At 38.3% G+C, this 14,819-nt stretch overlaps 1 protein-coding gene across 1 annotated transcript in view; it reads right to left on the bottom strand.

Annotated features, from left to right (window-relative positions):
* Window positions 1–946: 946 nt before the first annotated feature.
* LOC133631450 (nicotinamide/nicotinic acid mononucleotide adenylyltransferase 3-like) overlaps window positions 947–14,819 on the bottom strand; it is a 40,772-nt gene continuing 26,899 nt past the window's right edge. The window contains exons 6-9 of the mRNA XM_062023651.1: window positions 13,334–13,449; window positions 13,045–13,223; window positions 4,705–4,806; window positions 947–1,415 (exon numbers count right to left, since the gene is read on the bottom strand). Of these exons, the coding sequence (XP_061879635.1) occupies window positions 1,365–1,415; window positions 4,705–4,806; window positions 13,045–13,223; window positions 13,334–13,449 (448 nt within the window). The 3' untranslated portion in view covers window positions 947–1,364. The remainder of the gene's footprint in view (window positions 1,416–4,704; window positions 4,807–13,044; window positions 13,224–13,333; window positions 13,450–14,819) is intronic.

A 14,819-nucleotide genomic window follows, 5' to 3' on the forward strand; every position in this document is an offset into this window, starting at 1 on the left:
CCGGAAATCATTTTTGGTGATTTAACCCCCAATTCCAACCCTTGATGCTGAGTGCCAAGCAGGGAGGTAATGGCTCCCATTTTTATAGTCTTTGGTATGACTCGGCCGGGGTTTGAACTCACAACCTACCGATTTCAGGGCGGACACTCTAACCACTAGGCCACTGAGTAGGTAAAGAGGCGTGTTTGTTTTCTTTTATTGATTGTTTTTCCGCTCTACGGCTACTTTAGCCTCACAAAAATACAGTTGGAAAGAGGCGTGTTTGTGTTCTTTTATTGATTGTTTTTCCGCTCTACGGCTACTTTAGCCTTACAAAAATACACTTGGAAAGAGGCGTGTTTGTTTTCTTTTATTGATTGTTTTTCCGCTCTACGGCTACTTTAGACTCACAAAAATACACTTGTAAAGAGGCGTGTTTGTTTTCTTTTATTTTATTGTTTTTCCACTCTACTGCTACTTTAGCCTCACAAAAATACACTTGGAAAGGGGCGTGTTTGTTTTCTTTTATTGTTTTTCTGCTCTACGGCTACTTTAGCCTCACAAAAATATACTTGGAAAGAGGCGTGTTTGTTTTCTTTTATTCTTTTTCTGCTCTACGGCTACTTTAGCCTCACAAAAATACACTTGGAAAGAAGCGTGTTTGTTTTCTTTTATTGATTGTTTTTCCGCTCTACGGCTACTTTAGACTCACAAAAATACACTTGTAAAGAAGCGTGTTTGTTTTCTTTTATTGTTTTTCTGCTCTACGGCTACTTTAGCCTCACAAAAATATACTTGGAAAGAGGCGTGTTTGTTTTCTTTTATTGTTTTTCTGCTCTACGGCTACTTTAGCCTCACAAAAATACACTTGGAAAGAAGCGTGTTTGTTTTCTTTTATTGATTGTTTTTCCGCTCTACGGCTACTTTAGCCTCACAAAAATACACTTGGAAAGAGGCGTGTTTGTTGTCTTGTATTGATTGTTTTTCCGCTCTACGGCTACTTTAGCCTCACAAAAATACACTTGGAAAGAGGCGTGTTTGTTTTCTTTTATTGATTGGTTTGATCAGTGTCACAGTCCAATAAGAACTGGAAGGGATATCATATATTTACACACACGTCTTGGTCCTGAACGCTGGCGTCCCTCAACTACAGTCAAAGGCAATTTTTTTCTCAATTTATTAAGATAGACCTGGTGGACTCACTTCAATGCATCCACATGTGCTCATCAAACAAGAACCCACCCCCGAGTCAGTGTTTCTGGGCTGTGACATGACGCACAGCAGGGCAGCCATTGATGGAGGAAGCAGTGAAGGTGTGGTTCATGGAGATCCTAAGGTGAGGGAGAACTACCTAATGGACCGGATGCTTGGCTCAAGGAGGTACTTTATGTCTTCTTGAAGACCTGCTTGGAGACCACCCCTGCAGCTCTCAGCTCCTGCAAAACATGCAAGACATCCTGACGTGAGCTCAGTGTGGGGTTCTTTGGTCCCACAGTGTGGGGTTCTTTGGTTCCACAGTGTGGGGTTCTTTGGTCCCACAGTGTGGGGTTCTTTGGTCCCACAGTGTGGGGTTCTTTGGTCCCACAGTGTGGGGTTCTTTGGTCCCACAGTGTTGGGTTCTTTGGTTCCACAGTACCACCTTAACATTTGACAACCAAACAATTATACACTTATTTAATAATACTACCTTAACATTCGACAACAAAACAATCATACACTTATTTAATAATACCACCTTAACATTTAACAACAAAACAATTTTACTCTTATTTAATAATACCACCTTAACATTTGACAACAAAACAATTATACCCTTATTTAATAATACCACCTTAACATTTGACAACAAAACAATTATACACTTATTTAATAATACCACCTTAACATTTGACAACAAACAATTAGACACTTATTTAATAATACCACCTTAACATTTGACAACAAAACAATTATACACTTATTTAATAATACCACCTTAACATTTGACAACAAAACAATTATACACTTATTTAATAATACCACCTTAACATTTGACAACAAAACAATAGTACACATATTTAATAATACCACCTTAACATTTGACAACAAAACAATTATACACTTATTTAATAATACCACCTTAACATTTGACAACAAAACAATAGTACACATATTTAATAATACCACCTTAACATTTGACAACAAAACAATAGTACACATATTTAATAATACCACCTTAACATTTGACAACAAAACAATTATACACTTATTTAATAATACCACCTTAACATTTGACAACAAAACAATTATACACTTATTTAATAATACCACCTTAACATTTGACAACAAAACAATTATACACTTATTTAATAATACCACCTTAACATTTGACAACCAAACAATTATACACTTATTTAATAATACCACCTTATTATATGACAACAAACAATTATACACCTATTTAATAATACCACCTTAACATTTGACAACCAAACAATTAAACACTTATTTAATAATACCACCTTAACATTTGGCAACCAAACAATTATACACCTATTTAATAATACCACCTCAACATTTGACAACAATTAGACACTTATTTAATAATACCACCTTAACATTTGGCAACCAAACAATTATACACTTATTTAATAATACCACCTTAACATTCGACAACAAAACAATTATACACTTATTTAATACCACCTTAACATTTGACAACCAAACAATTATACACTTATTTAATAATACCACCTTATTATATGACAACAAACAATTTTACACCTATTTAATAATACCACCTTAACATTTGACAACCAAACAATTAAACACTTATTTAATAATACCACCTTAACATTTGACAACCAAACAATTATACACTTATTTAATAATACCACCTTATTATATGACAACAAACAATTATACACCTATTTAATAATACCACCTTAACATTTGACAACCAAACAATTAAACACTTATTTAATAATACCACCTTAACATTTGACAACAAACAATTAGACACTTATTTAATAATACCACCTTAACATTTGGCAACCAAACAATTATACACCTATTTAATAATACCACCTCAACATTTGACAACAAACAATTAGACACTTATTTAATAATACCACCTTAACATTTGGCAACCAAACAATTATACACTTATTTAATAATACCACCTTAACATTCGACAACAAAACAATTATACACTTATTTAATACCACCTTAACATTTGACAACCAAACAATTATACACTTATTTAATAATACCACCTTATTATATGACAACAAACAATTTTACACCTATTTAATAATACCACCTTAACATTTGACAACCAAACAATTAAACACTTATTTAATAATACCACCTTAACATTTGACAACAAACAATTAGACACTTATTTAATAATACCACCTTAACATTTGGCAACCAAACAATTATACACCTATTTAATAATACCACCTTAACATTTGACAACAAACAATTAGACACTTATTTAATAATACCACCTTAACATTTGGCAACCAAACAATTATATACTTATTTAATAATACCACCTTAACATTCGACAACAAAACAATTATACTTATTTAATACCACCTTAACATTTGACAACCAAACAATTATACACTTATTTAATAATACCACCTTATTATATGACAACAAACAATTATACACCTATTTAATAATACCACCTTAACATTTGACAACCAAACAATTAAACACTTATTTAATAATACCACCTTAACATTTGACAACCAAACAATTATACACCTATTTAATAATACCGCCTTAACATTTGACAACCAACAATTATACACTTATACTGCAGGAGAGAATTCCCCTGACATTCTTTTTTTTTTTGTTGAGTGGTCAGCTTGAAGCGTCCCTCTGTCTCGGGCTTCCTCGTGGTCATGTGACACGAGTGTCTGTTATGATTTTGCTTCCTAGTTTCAATGACCCGCCTTATCTTGCCCCTGATTGGCCAGTCCGTAATGTTTCTCCCTAACCTTAGCCAATTGTGACTCATCATAGGAACACCAACCAATCATCATGGATGTTTTCCGTCTGTATGGATGTTCTCTGGGTTTTCTACATATTTTTTGGGGGCCTTGATTCGCAGTCCATTTTCTCTCTTTATAACTTTGATGTAAGCTACCTCGCTAAAAGTAGCTTAAGTAAAAGTTAATCGTTTCAAAAAGTAGCCAAGCTACAGTCAAGCTACAACTTAGCTACATGTAGCTTGTTATTGCCCATCAGTGATTGTACTTAACCAGCTGTAATATCAGTTTGCACCAGCAGAGGCCGCTGTTGCTCTTCTCCAGCAGCCTGCAAGGTGTCGCCTGTGGTCTCCATCAATAATAACATCAGCTGGCATGGCTTCAACAAAACAACCAGGCTGATTGCTTTTTGTTGAAGCGTTGACAACCGTAATCACATGGAGGGAAATCTGATAATGGGAGACTAATGATATTGGTCATTACTTTACAAATTCTTTTCATATGCTAATGCCGTCATTACACGCCACAGTGGGGTATGCAACGCATCTATTGAAGTGCTGGTAATGGGAATTACAGCTGGGTGGCAAATGTTAATAGATCTACGGGCACAGTTATCGATGACAAAACACACAATAAACACGTTTTTATCTCACGTTATATGTGCTGACAGGCATTTAGGATTTGGATTAAAGTGTCCAAATGTGCAATTAATATTCATGGCAGGGGGGCGGCGGGCTCTTACCAGATGAAGCTCGTCTCCGTCCACCCAGTGGGTCCAGCCTCGTCCTTCGATCTCCCCTTTCTGCACGCACACCAGCTTGTCTCCCTCCCAGGTGATGGTGGTCTGCGTTTACAGGTCAGGACGAGAGACGTCACTAAGTGACCTGGTGTAGGCTGAAACATGTGAAAGACGCTGCTCCGATAACACCGGCTCATAAAGGATGCATGTGACCTTCATTCACTCTCGGCCTTTAAACAGCTTACAGCTTATCTGTAATCAGCAAGCAAAAAAAAGGTATTTCTCTCTCAAGGAAAAGATCAGCTTTGATCCCTTTCAGCATGCCGTGTCTCAATCTGATTACATAAAATGGGCTTATTTCTAATAATCAAGACAACATTCTTCTTATCTTATTGCAACTGAAAGACTGATGTTATGCATATTTAGTACAGCTTCCTATATTGTGTAAACCTGCTCAAAATAAACCAATTTTAGGATTGCGGAGTGCATTTCTGATTTACTTCCCTTATTCAGCCAGATGAGAAGGACACAATATTAGAAACACCCTCCCGCTCAACACAATAATGAACATTAGCGTCCATTTTTATTGGGCTCATCAACACGGAGTCGAGAATTATTACACTGATTTTCCTTTATATTCTCCTACTCGGTGCAATACAAACAATGGCATGGCATTTCTTTTCATTTTTATGCAGATGACTGCCAAAAATACCTGCCACTATCCAAAAAATGACCGTACCCCCCTGGCGCCCCTACTCGAGTGCTTAAACGACGTCCTGGTTAGCTCAGAATGTTTTTTTAAATCTTAAAGAGGGGAAGTCGTGCTGCTCGCTCACACAGATCCTCTACTACAGGGGTGTCCAAACTTTTTCCACTGAGGGCCGTACACTGAAAAATTTAAGCATGCGGGGGCCATTTTGATATTTTTCATTTTGAAACCTTAAAGGCCTACTGAAAGCCACTACTACCGACCACGCAGTCTGATAGTTTATACATCAATGATGAAATCTTAACATTGCAACACATGCCAATACGGCCGGGTTAACTTATAAAGTGCAACTTTAAATTTCCCGCTAAACTTCCGGTTGAAAACGTCTTTGGATGATGACGTATGCGAGTGACGTCACTAGTTAAACGGAAGTATTGGTACACCTTTGAATCCAATACAAAAAAGCTCTGTTTTCATCTCATAATTCCACAGTATTCTGGACATCTGTGTTGGTGAATCTTTTGCAATTTGTTTAATGAACAATGAAGACTGCAAAGAAGAAAGCTGTAGGTGGGATCGGTGTATTAGCGGCTGGCTGCAGCAACACAACCAGGAGGACTTTGACTCGGATAGCAGACGCGCTAGCCGACGCTAGCCACCGACCGCGCGGATGATCGGGTGAAGTCCTTCGTCGCGCCGTCGATCGCTGGAACGCAGGTGAGCACGGGTGTTGATGAGCAGATGAGGGCTTTGATTGATTGATTGAGACTTTTATTAGTAGGTTGCACAGTGAAGTACATATTCCGTACAATTGACCACTAAATGGTAACACCCGAATAAGTTTTTCAACTTGTTTAAGTCGGGGTCCACTTAAATTGATTCATGATACAGATATATACTATCATATATACTATCATCATAATACAGTCATCACACAAGATAATACAGGCTGGCGTAGGTGGAGCGCTAATGTTTTTATCATAGCTCTGTGAGGTCCCGTTGCTAAGTTAGCTTCAATGGCGTCATTAGCAACAGCATTGTTAAGCTTCGCCAGCCTGGAAAGCATTAACCGTGTATTTACATGTCCAGGGTTTAATAGTATTGTTGATTTTCTGTCTATCCTTCCAGTCAGGGGTTTATTTCTTTTGTTTCTATCTGCATTTAAGCACGATGCTATCACGTTAGCTCAGTAGCTAAAGAGCTTCACCGATGTATTGTCGTGGAGATAAAAGTCACTGTGAATGTCCATTTCGCGTTCTCGACTCTCATTTTCAAGAGGATATAGTATCCGAGGTGGTTTAAAATACAAATCCGTGATCCACAATAGAAAAAGGAGAAAGTGTGGAATCCAATGAACCCTTGTACCTAAGTTACGGTCAGAGCGAAAAAAGATACGTCCTGCACTGCACTGTAGTCCTTCACTCTCACTTTCCTCATCCACGAATCTTTCATCCTCGCTCAAATTAATGGGGTAATCGTCGCTTTCTCGGTCCGAATCTCTCTCGCTGCTGGTATAAACAATAGGGAAATGTGAGCAGCACTCCAGCTTGTGTCGTCACGCTACTTCCGGTACAGGCAAGGCTTTTTTTTATCAGCGACCAAAAGTTGCCAACTTTATCGTCGATGTTCTCTACTAAATCCTTTCAGCAAAAATATGGCAATATCGCGAAATGATCAAGTATGACACATAGAATGGATCTGCTATCCCCGTTTAAATAAAAAAAATTCATTTCAGTTGGCCTTTAACAAAATATATGGATTTTTTTTTTTAACATTTAGGGCTCCCGGGGACCATAAAGAGTCTCAGTCATTAAAATGTAAAAAATAAGTCAAATTATTATTATTTTTTATTTAACGCTTACAGTAAATCTCTATATCTACTTGAGGTTGATATAAAGTTAAAAAAAAAAAAAAAGGTTTTATGCCTTTTCTGTCAAAGACAACTTTGTTTTTTATAGTAAAACTGAAATATGCAATATTTAGTAATTAGAGCCCTAAAATATAAATTATGCAGGACATCATTGATTTTAATTCTTTAATAATTTTGAGTAATCACAGTGAAATGTTAAATAAAATCCTACTAAATATATTTGGGATCCAAAAGGTCCCCCACTCATAAAGTGATACATTTTTTATAGTTTTTTTTTAACTTTTAACACTTAAATTACGAGATGAACTTCAGATATACCTGTCGATTTTACGTTTGAACTATTATTGTATTTGTTTTATGCTCTTTTATGGCAACCACACAATATATGCAATATTTTTTCCACATAAAAAATTTTAAAGTGATATTTTTTAAGTAATAATTCATTATAACATAGATTTTTAGTCTTTTTTTTTTTTTTTTTAGCAATGGCAAAAAAAAGAAAAATAAACAAAGACAAAAGAAAAAAAACAGCCTGCATGGCAGCTTTGTGTCAACATTGCAACTTTTTCTCATTAGATTTCACCTCATTCCACTTTTTTAAAATGTTTTTTTTACATTTTTGCAATATTATCAATTTTGCAATTTTTGCAGAATGTGTGGCGGTCCGGTAAACAATTAGCTGCGGGCCGCACTTTGGACATCCCTGCTCTACCACAATGGTTCTCAAACTTTGCCACCGCAGAAAAGACTTGGCTTTCGACGTACCACAATAGTGACCAACATTAAAATACAGTAGTGTAGTAGAAATTCCGGACTATACAGACGCTACTTTTTTTCCAACGCTTTGAACCCCGCAGCTTATAAAACGTCACGGCTAATTACCGGTAATGAATTTTTCTTAGTAGTAATATTTTTCATTAAACACATGCAAAGACACTTAAATGGTGTGTTTTTGTTTGTGTTATGGCGACATCTTTTGGACGAGTTCACTCCCTGCTGGTGCTGCTGGGTAAATGCCTTCAGGGGCCGTATTTATCAAGCTTCTTAGAATTACTCCTAAGAAGTCTGCTAAGAGTTGACTTATGAGTAAAGCAATTCTTCGCTGAAAGATTCACTTAAAAGTTAGTTATCAAGCGTCTTACTCACACTTTCAGCGAAGTGTAGGACTGAATCTTAAGTGTCACACTCAGAGCTGAATTACGACATTACTATGTGCCGTAAACGGAATTTTAGGTGACGTCATTTCTGTGTCCATAGAAATGACCAATCATGGAAGGGAATCCCTTGTCTAAGAATAAAGAAATATCTTAGAAATATTTAAGTGGACAATGGGAGTGTATATTTTGACAATAAACTACAAAATAATACAAAACAAACTAGTCCCCGCCCGCACTCACGCTACCGCTCCCTCTCTTCTCTCGCCCACACACTCACTGACATCACTCACCTCACATGCTGTCACCTATTAAAGGGCCACACACACACATACGCTACTCTCATAACATTTTCTTTCCAATTCATTAATTAGGCAACTAATATGAAACTGGTGTGGGTGGCTCTATATATACTTGCCCACTGCAGCCACATGCAGAAATCAACAAGGAATCGAAAATTATTAAATCTGTGACAAAAATAATACCCGCTCTGTCTAAACGATACCGTTTGATCAGCTGCTCGTCATCAAACAAAGCCAGGACATCCTTCCGCTCCCTGAACGTTCGCGCACGTCTCTCTCGCCTCAGTGCCATCCCCTGCTGGCAACTCCTAACCACTTAGGACACCTCTGAAGGTCTCTTAAGTATCGTGGAGAGTAGAAGTGATTCTTAGACTTAAGAAAGTTGATAAATAGCTTTTATTTTTAAGTTTGAGAGTAGGACTAAATTTCGCAAATTCTCAGGACTTAAGTGTAAAATGGCACTCTAAGACGCTTGATAAATACGGCCCCAGGTGTTTCCTGCTGTTTAAAGCTCCGGGGCCGTATTTATCAAGCGTCTTAGAGTGCCATTTTACATTTAAGTCCTGAGAATTTGCGAAATTTAGTCCTACTCTCAAACTTAAGAATAAAAGCTATTTATCAACTTTCTTAAGTCTAAGAATCACTTCTACTCTCCACGATATTTAAGAGACCTTCAGAGGTGTCCTAAGTGGTTAGGAGTTGCCAGCGGGGGATGGCACTGAGGCGAGAGAGACGTGCGCGAACGTTCAGGGAGCGGAAGGATGTCCTGGCTTTGTTTGGTGACGAGCAGCTGATCAAACGGTATCGTTTAGACCAGGGGTGTCAAACTCATTTTGGATCGGGGGCCACATGGAGAAAAATCTACTCCTAAGTGGGCACGATAACTTAAAAATAAAGACAACTTCAGATTGTTTTCTTTGTTTAAAAATGGAACAAGCACATTCTGAAAATATACAAATCATAATGTTGTTGTTTTTTACATGTAGCGGTTAATAGTATTCGATCTTTATTTGTCGTTATTTATACTTTCTGAATAAATCATGTGATAATGTTGACTAGTCAACACATTGGTGTTCATTTTCAATCTATCAAGATAAAAAAAATATATCAAAATCAAATTACAGGATGTTATTTATGTAGTTTGATCATTTACTTTATTTTGTACATATGGAGTCATACCAAAGACTATAAAAATGGGACCCATAACCTGCCTGCTTGGCACTCAGCAACAAAGGGTTGGAGTTGGGGGTTAAATCACCAAAATGATTCCCGGGCGCGGCGCCGCTGCTGCCCACTGCTCCCCAAGGGGATGGGACAAATGCAGAGGACACATTTCACCACATCTAGTGTGTGTGTGACAATCATTGGTACTTTAATCTTAATCTTAATGTAGCATCGTCTACAAAGATACAAATAATTGCTATTGCGACATCTAGTGGACACATTTAGAACAGCAGTTTCTTTCATTCAAAAATTTCATTTAATTTTTATACTTAGCAAACTCATCCCGCGGGCCGGATAAAACCTGTTCGCGGGCCTGATCCGGCCCTCGGGCCGTACGTTTGACATCCCTGGTTTAGAGAGAGCGGGTATTATTTTTGTCACAGATTTAATAAGGGGCGTCATCTCGTCAGCAACATCACGCAGCAGAACTAAAGGTCATCACAATGCTTCGATATCTCGCCACTGGGAAAATGCAACAGTGTCTCCTCCTCTCGCCAGTTTGGTTTTCTTTTCGATTCCATGTTGATTTCTGCATGTGGCTGCAGTGGGCTAGTATATATAGAGCCACCCACACCAGTTTCAAATTAGTTGCCTAAATAATGAATTGGAAAGAAAAGGAAACATTTATTTTTGATTCATTGCCAATATTGTTTGTTTTGTATTATTTTGTAGTTTATTGTCAAAATATACACTCCCATTGTCCACTTAAATATTCCTAAGATATTTATTTATTCTTAGACAAGGGATTCCCTTCCGTGATTGGTCATTTCTATGGACACAGAAATGACGTCACCTAAAATTCCGTTTACGGCACATAGTAATGTTGTAATTCAGCTCTGAGTGTGACACTTAAGATTCAGTCCTACACTTCGCTGGAAGTGTGAGTAAGACGCTTGATAACTAACTTTTCAGTGCAGCTTTTAGCGAAGAATTTCTTTACTCATAAGTCAACTCTTAGCAGACTTCTTAGGAGTAATTCTAAGAAACTTGATAAATATGGCCCCTGAACCGGAAGTAGAAGCACCGTTCTGTCTTTTGAGTCGTCCATAGCGTTTCTACTCTAATGGATTCTTCATTCATCACTCCAAGCAACGTTTGTAAGTTTTACAATACAACTAAAACAATTCTTACTTACCGTATTTTTCGGACTATAAGTCGCTCCGGCCGAAAATGCATAATAAAGAAGGAAAAAAAACATATATAAGTCGCACTGGAGTATAAGTGGCATTTTTTGGGAACATTTATTTGATAAAAGCCAACACCAAGAATAGACATTTGAAAGGCAATTTAAAAATAAATAAAGAATAGTGAACAACAGGCTGAATAAGTGTACGTTATATGAGGCATAAATAACCAACTGAGAACGTGCCTGGTATGTTAACGTAACATATTATGGTAAGAGTCATTCAAATAACTATAACATAAAGAACATGCTATACGTTTACCAAACAATCTGTCACTCCTAATCGCTAAATCCCATGAAATCTTATACGTCTAGTCTCTTACGTGAATGAGATAAATAATATTATTTGATATTTTACGCTAATGTGTTAATAATTTCACACATAAGTCGCTCCTGAGTATAAGTCGCACCCCCGGCCAAACTATGAAAAAAAACTGCGACTTATAGTCCGAAAAATACGGTACTAAAGCGTCCCACGTGTGATGTCTGTAGGAGTGTTTTCATGCATATTTGTACAGGCTATCGTAATGTAATCAAGCTAGCATTAGCTAATATGCTAACACATTTACGAGTGTCTGTGTTAGTAGTATTAACTTACAAAGGCATTCTTTTTGTAGTGTTTCAGTTTCGTAAGTTCACCAAAACGTCACCGTGGAGTTGTTGAGTCTCGTTAGCTGATTGGGAGAGCTAGCTTCCGCAGCTAGCGGGTCCATGACCATGACTTCTGTTTTGTTTGATCGGCTGCGTTACAGGCACCGTTTGGAAAAAAATTATATTTGTAAATAATTAATTTCACAACGTATAAATCTGCGGCATATAGTCAGTGCAATTAATATACACCTACATTTTAGTGGGTGCGGCTTATATACCGGTGCACTCTATAGTCCGTACAATATATATATGTATAAAGGTTTATTTGAAATAGGGACAGATACAGAAACATCGATATCTGAAATAGTTATCCAATGTATGCATCAGTGTTTGTAGCCAAAGCTAATTTACAACACTTGTCCCCAACAACAACACAGATCTAACATCATTAAAATAGGAAAATAATTCAATGCATATTTAATATTTTTTGCCATTTTAAAATGACACGCAGTTTGAACAGTTACACTGTGTTTGAATATTTAATTAAGTGACTATTTGGCGTACCTGTCAGAATAAATTGTATCTAAGTTGTCACAAAACTTTGTGTTTCAATGAGTTCCCGGCGAGAAGACAAAAGCTGTCTTTGATCCTACCAAGAAGAAGGCTTGTAAAACTCCACTGTGTAGGATGGGAAGCAACATGAGGGTGTTCTGTTTCTTTGATGTATTGTAATCCACAGAAAGATTGTGTCTTGACCCGAGAACTACAAAGCGGAGAGGAAGCAGGACCAGACTCCCCTCCAGGCACTGCTTCTTTGAAATGTTTTACGACCTCTTCTTTGAACTCTTTTACGACCTTTTCTTTGAACTGTTTTGTAATCAAAGGCGATGGCTGTTTACGACCCCCGGCCCTTAGAAAGAGCTGTTGCCATGTAATCGGGGAAAGTCCAAATAAAAGAGGAGGCGTACAATCTTTTGTCAGAGCGAGAGGATGTTTCTCCTCATTGAGCCCAATTTAATTCTGTCTCTGTTTAATTCCTTGCTTCTTGTCTTGTTTAATAGATGTAATCAGTGTTTGAACCTGACAGGTACACATAACACAGTCTGAGAATCGCTGCTCTACTAGACTTGGGCTTTCTCAAGAACTTTGTATGTGAAATGCACAGCACTTTGGAAACAGTTTGTTTGTTAGTAGTGCTACATAAATGAAGTGGATTTGGAAGGGACAAGCGGTAGCAAATGGATGGATGGATGACCATGGCGCCCATATTGCAAAAGTATAACATTGGTGGTGGTTATAAACATACTCACCATGCATTTCCTGTCATCTACGCCGGACAAATCCTCCTCGAACTCTTTGCCCACATAGAAATCCATGTTGTAGTTCTTGAAGGTGCTGAGGGTTTTGATGATTATGTGATCCCCGTCGTGGGCGATGTCCTTGTCGGGCTTCAGCAGAGTGGCGATTTTTCTGATGGCAACGTTGACGTCTGCAAAAAAAAAAAAGGAACGCGCACCGTTATTGACGTGTGTGGTATACTCTGAGCTCCACGGTCTTCAGTATGCTGGACCAGGTCAAACACGGGTATTTCAGACTGACCTAGAGCCTTGAGGTACTCCTCAAAGTTGTCGCTGGAGATCATTTTCCAGTATCCGTTCAGATCCACAGGCATTCTGGCGTCGTCGTCCTTCACTCTCGGTGGGCGAGGAGATGGGCTGTGCTAGGCCACTTGTGCTGGAGTGCAAATCCCGCTCTCTCAATCCCCCATTTGAACCCAACTCAAATCTAATCCGATTACCTGCCGGGTCCCATTTTTTTAATGGAAAACGCCACTCGCACCGCCCACTTCTCCGCGTCACGTAATGGTACAATGCACCTTCATCTGGCAGTATGCTGACCGTGCCTGTGAGGGATTACTGTACATATGTAATTCCATGTGAGCGCCGATTTATGCGTATAATGAGTTCCTTTCAGTCTCACATGAGGGGTTACACAAACACAAACCAGGACACGGGGCACATAGAAATAACGTACTGCGTTTTGGAAATCTTGCAATGTGGGCCAGGTGTAGTAAAATTCTCTTAGAGTGCAGAAAGCCGCACTCTTTAAAAAGCGGACGGCAGTCAGTATTGTCAAATGCACCGTGTTGCGCAATACTTGGAAAATGCATGTAATTACATGCTGCCTGTCGGGGACGTCGTTAGGAGGCACGGAATTAGTTTCCACAGTTGCGCTGGTGACGCACAGTTGTATGACACAGGACCAATAAATACCCCCTTTTAAAGGCCTACTGAAATGAATTTTTTTTATTTAAACGGGGATAGCAGATCCATTCTGTGTCATACTTGATCATTTCGAGATATTGCCATATTTTTGCTGAAAGGATTTAGTAGAGAACATCGACGATAAAGTTTGCAACTTTTGGTCGCTGATAAAAAAAGCTTTGCCAATACCGGAAGTAGCGTGACGTCACAGGGGATAGGGCTGCTCACATTTCCCTATTGTTTACACCAGCAGCGAGAGAGATTCGGACCGAGAAAGCGACGATTACCCCATTAATTTGAGCGAGGATGAAAGATTTGTGGATGAGGAACGTGAGAGTGAAGGACTAGAGTGCAGTGCGGGACGTATCTTGTTTCGCTCTGACCGTAACTTAGGTACAAGGGTTCATTGGATTCCACACTTTCTCCTTTTTCTATTGTGGATCATGGATTTGTATTTTAAACCACCTCGGATACTATATCCTCTTGAAAATGAGAGTCGAGAACGCGAAATGGACATTCACAGTGACTTTTATCTCCACGACAATACATCGGTGAAGCTCTTTAGCTACAGAGCTAACGTGATAGCATCGGGCTTAAATGCAGATAGAAACAAAATAAATAAACCCCTGACTGAAAGGATAGACAGAAGATCAACAATACTACTATCAGGAGACACCGAACCAAACACTGGACCTGTAACCACACGGTTATTGCTGTGCCGCCTGGCGAAGCTTAGCAATGCTGTTGCTAACGACGCCATTGAAGCTAACTCAGCTACGGGACCTCGTCAGAGCTATGATAAAAACATTAGCGCTCCACCT

Source organism: Entelurus aequoreus, linkage group LG16 (genome assembly GCF_033978785.1).
Source record: "Entelurus aequoreus isolate RoL-2023_Sb linkage group LG16, RoL_Eaeq_v1.1, whole genome shotgun sequence".
In the NCBI taxonomy this organism is placed as follows: Eukaryota; Metazoa; Chordata; class Actinopteri; order Syngnathiformes; family Syngnathidae; genus Entelurus; species Entelurus aequoreus.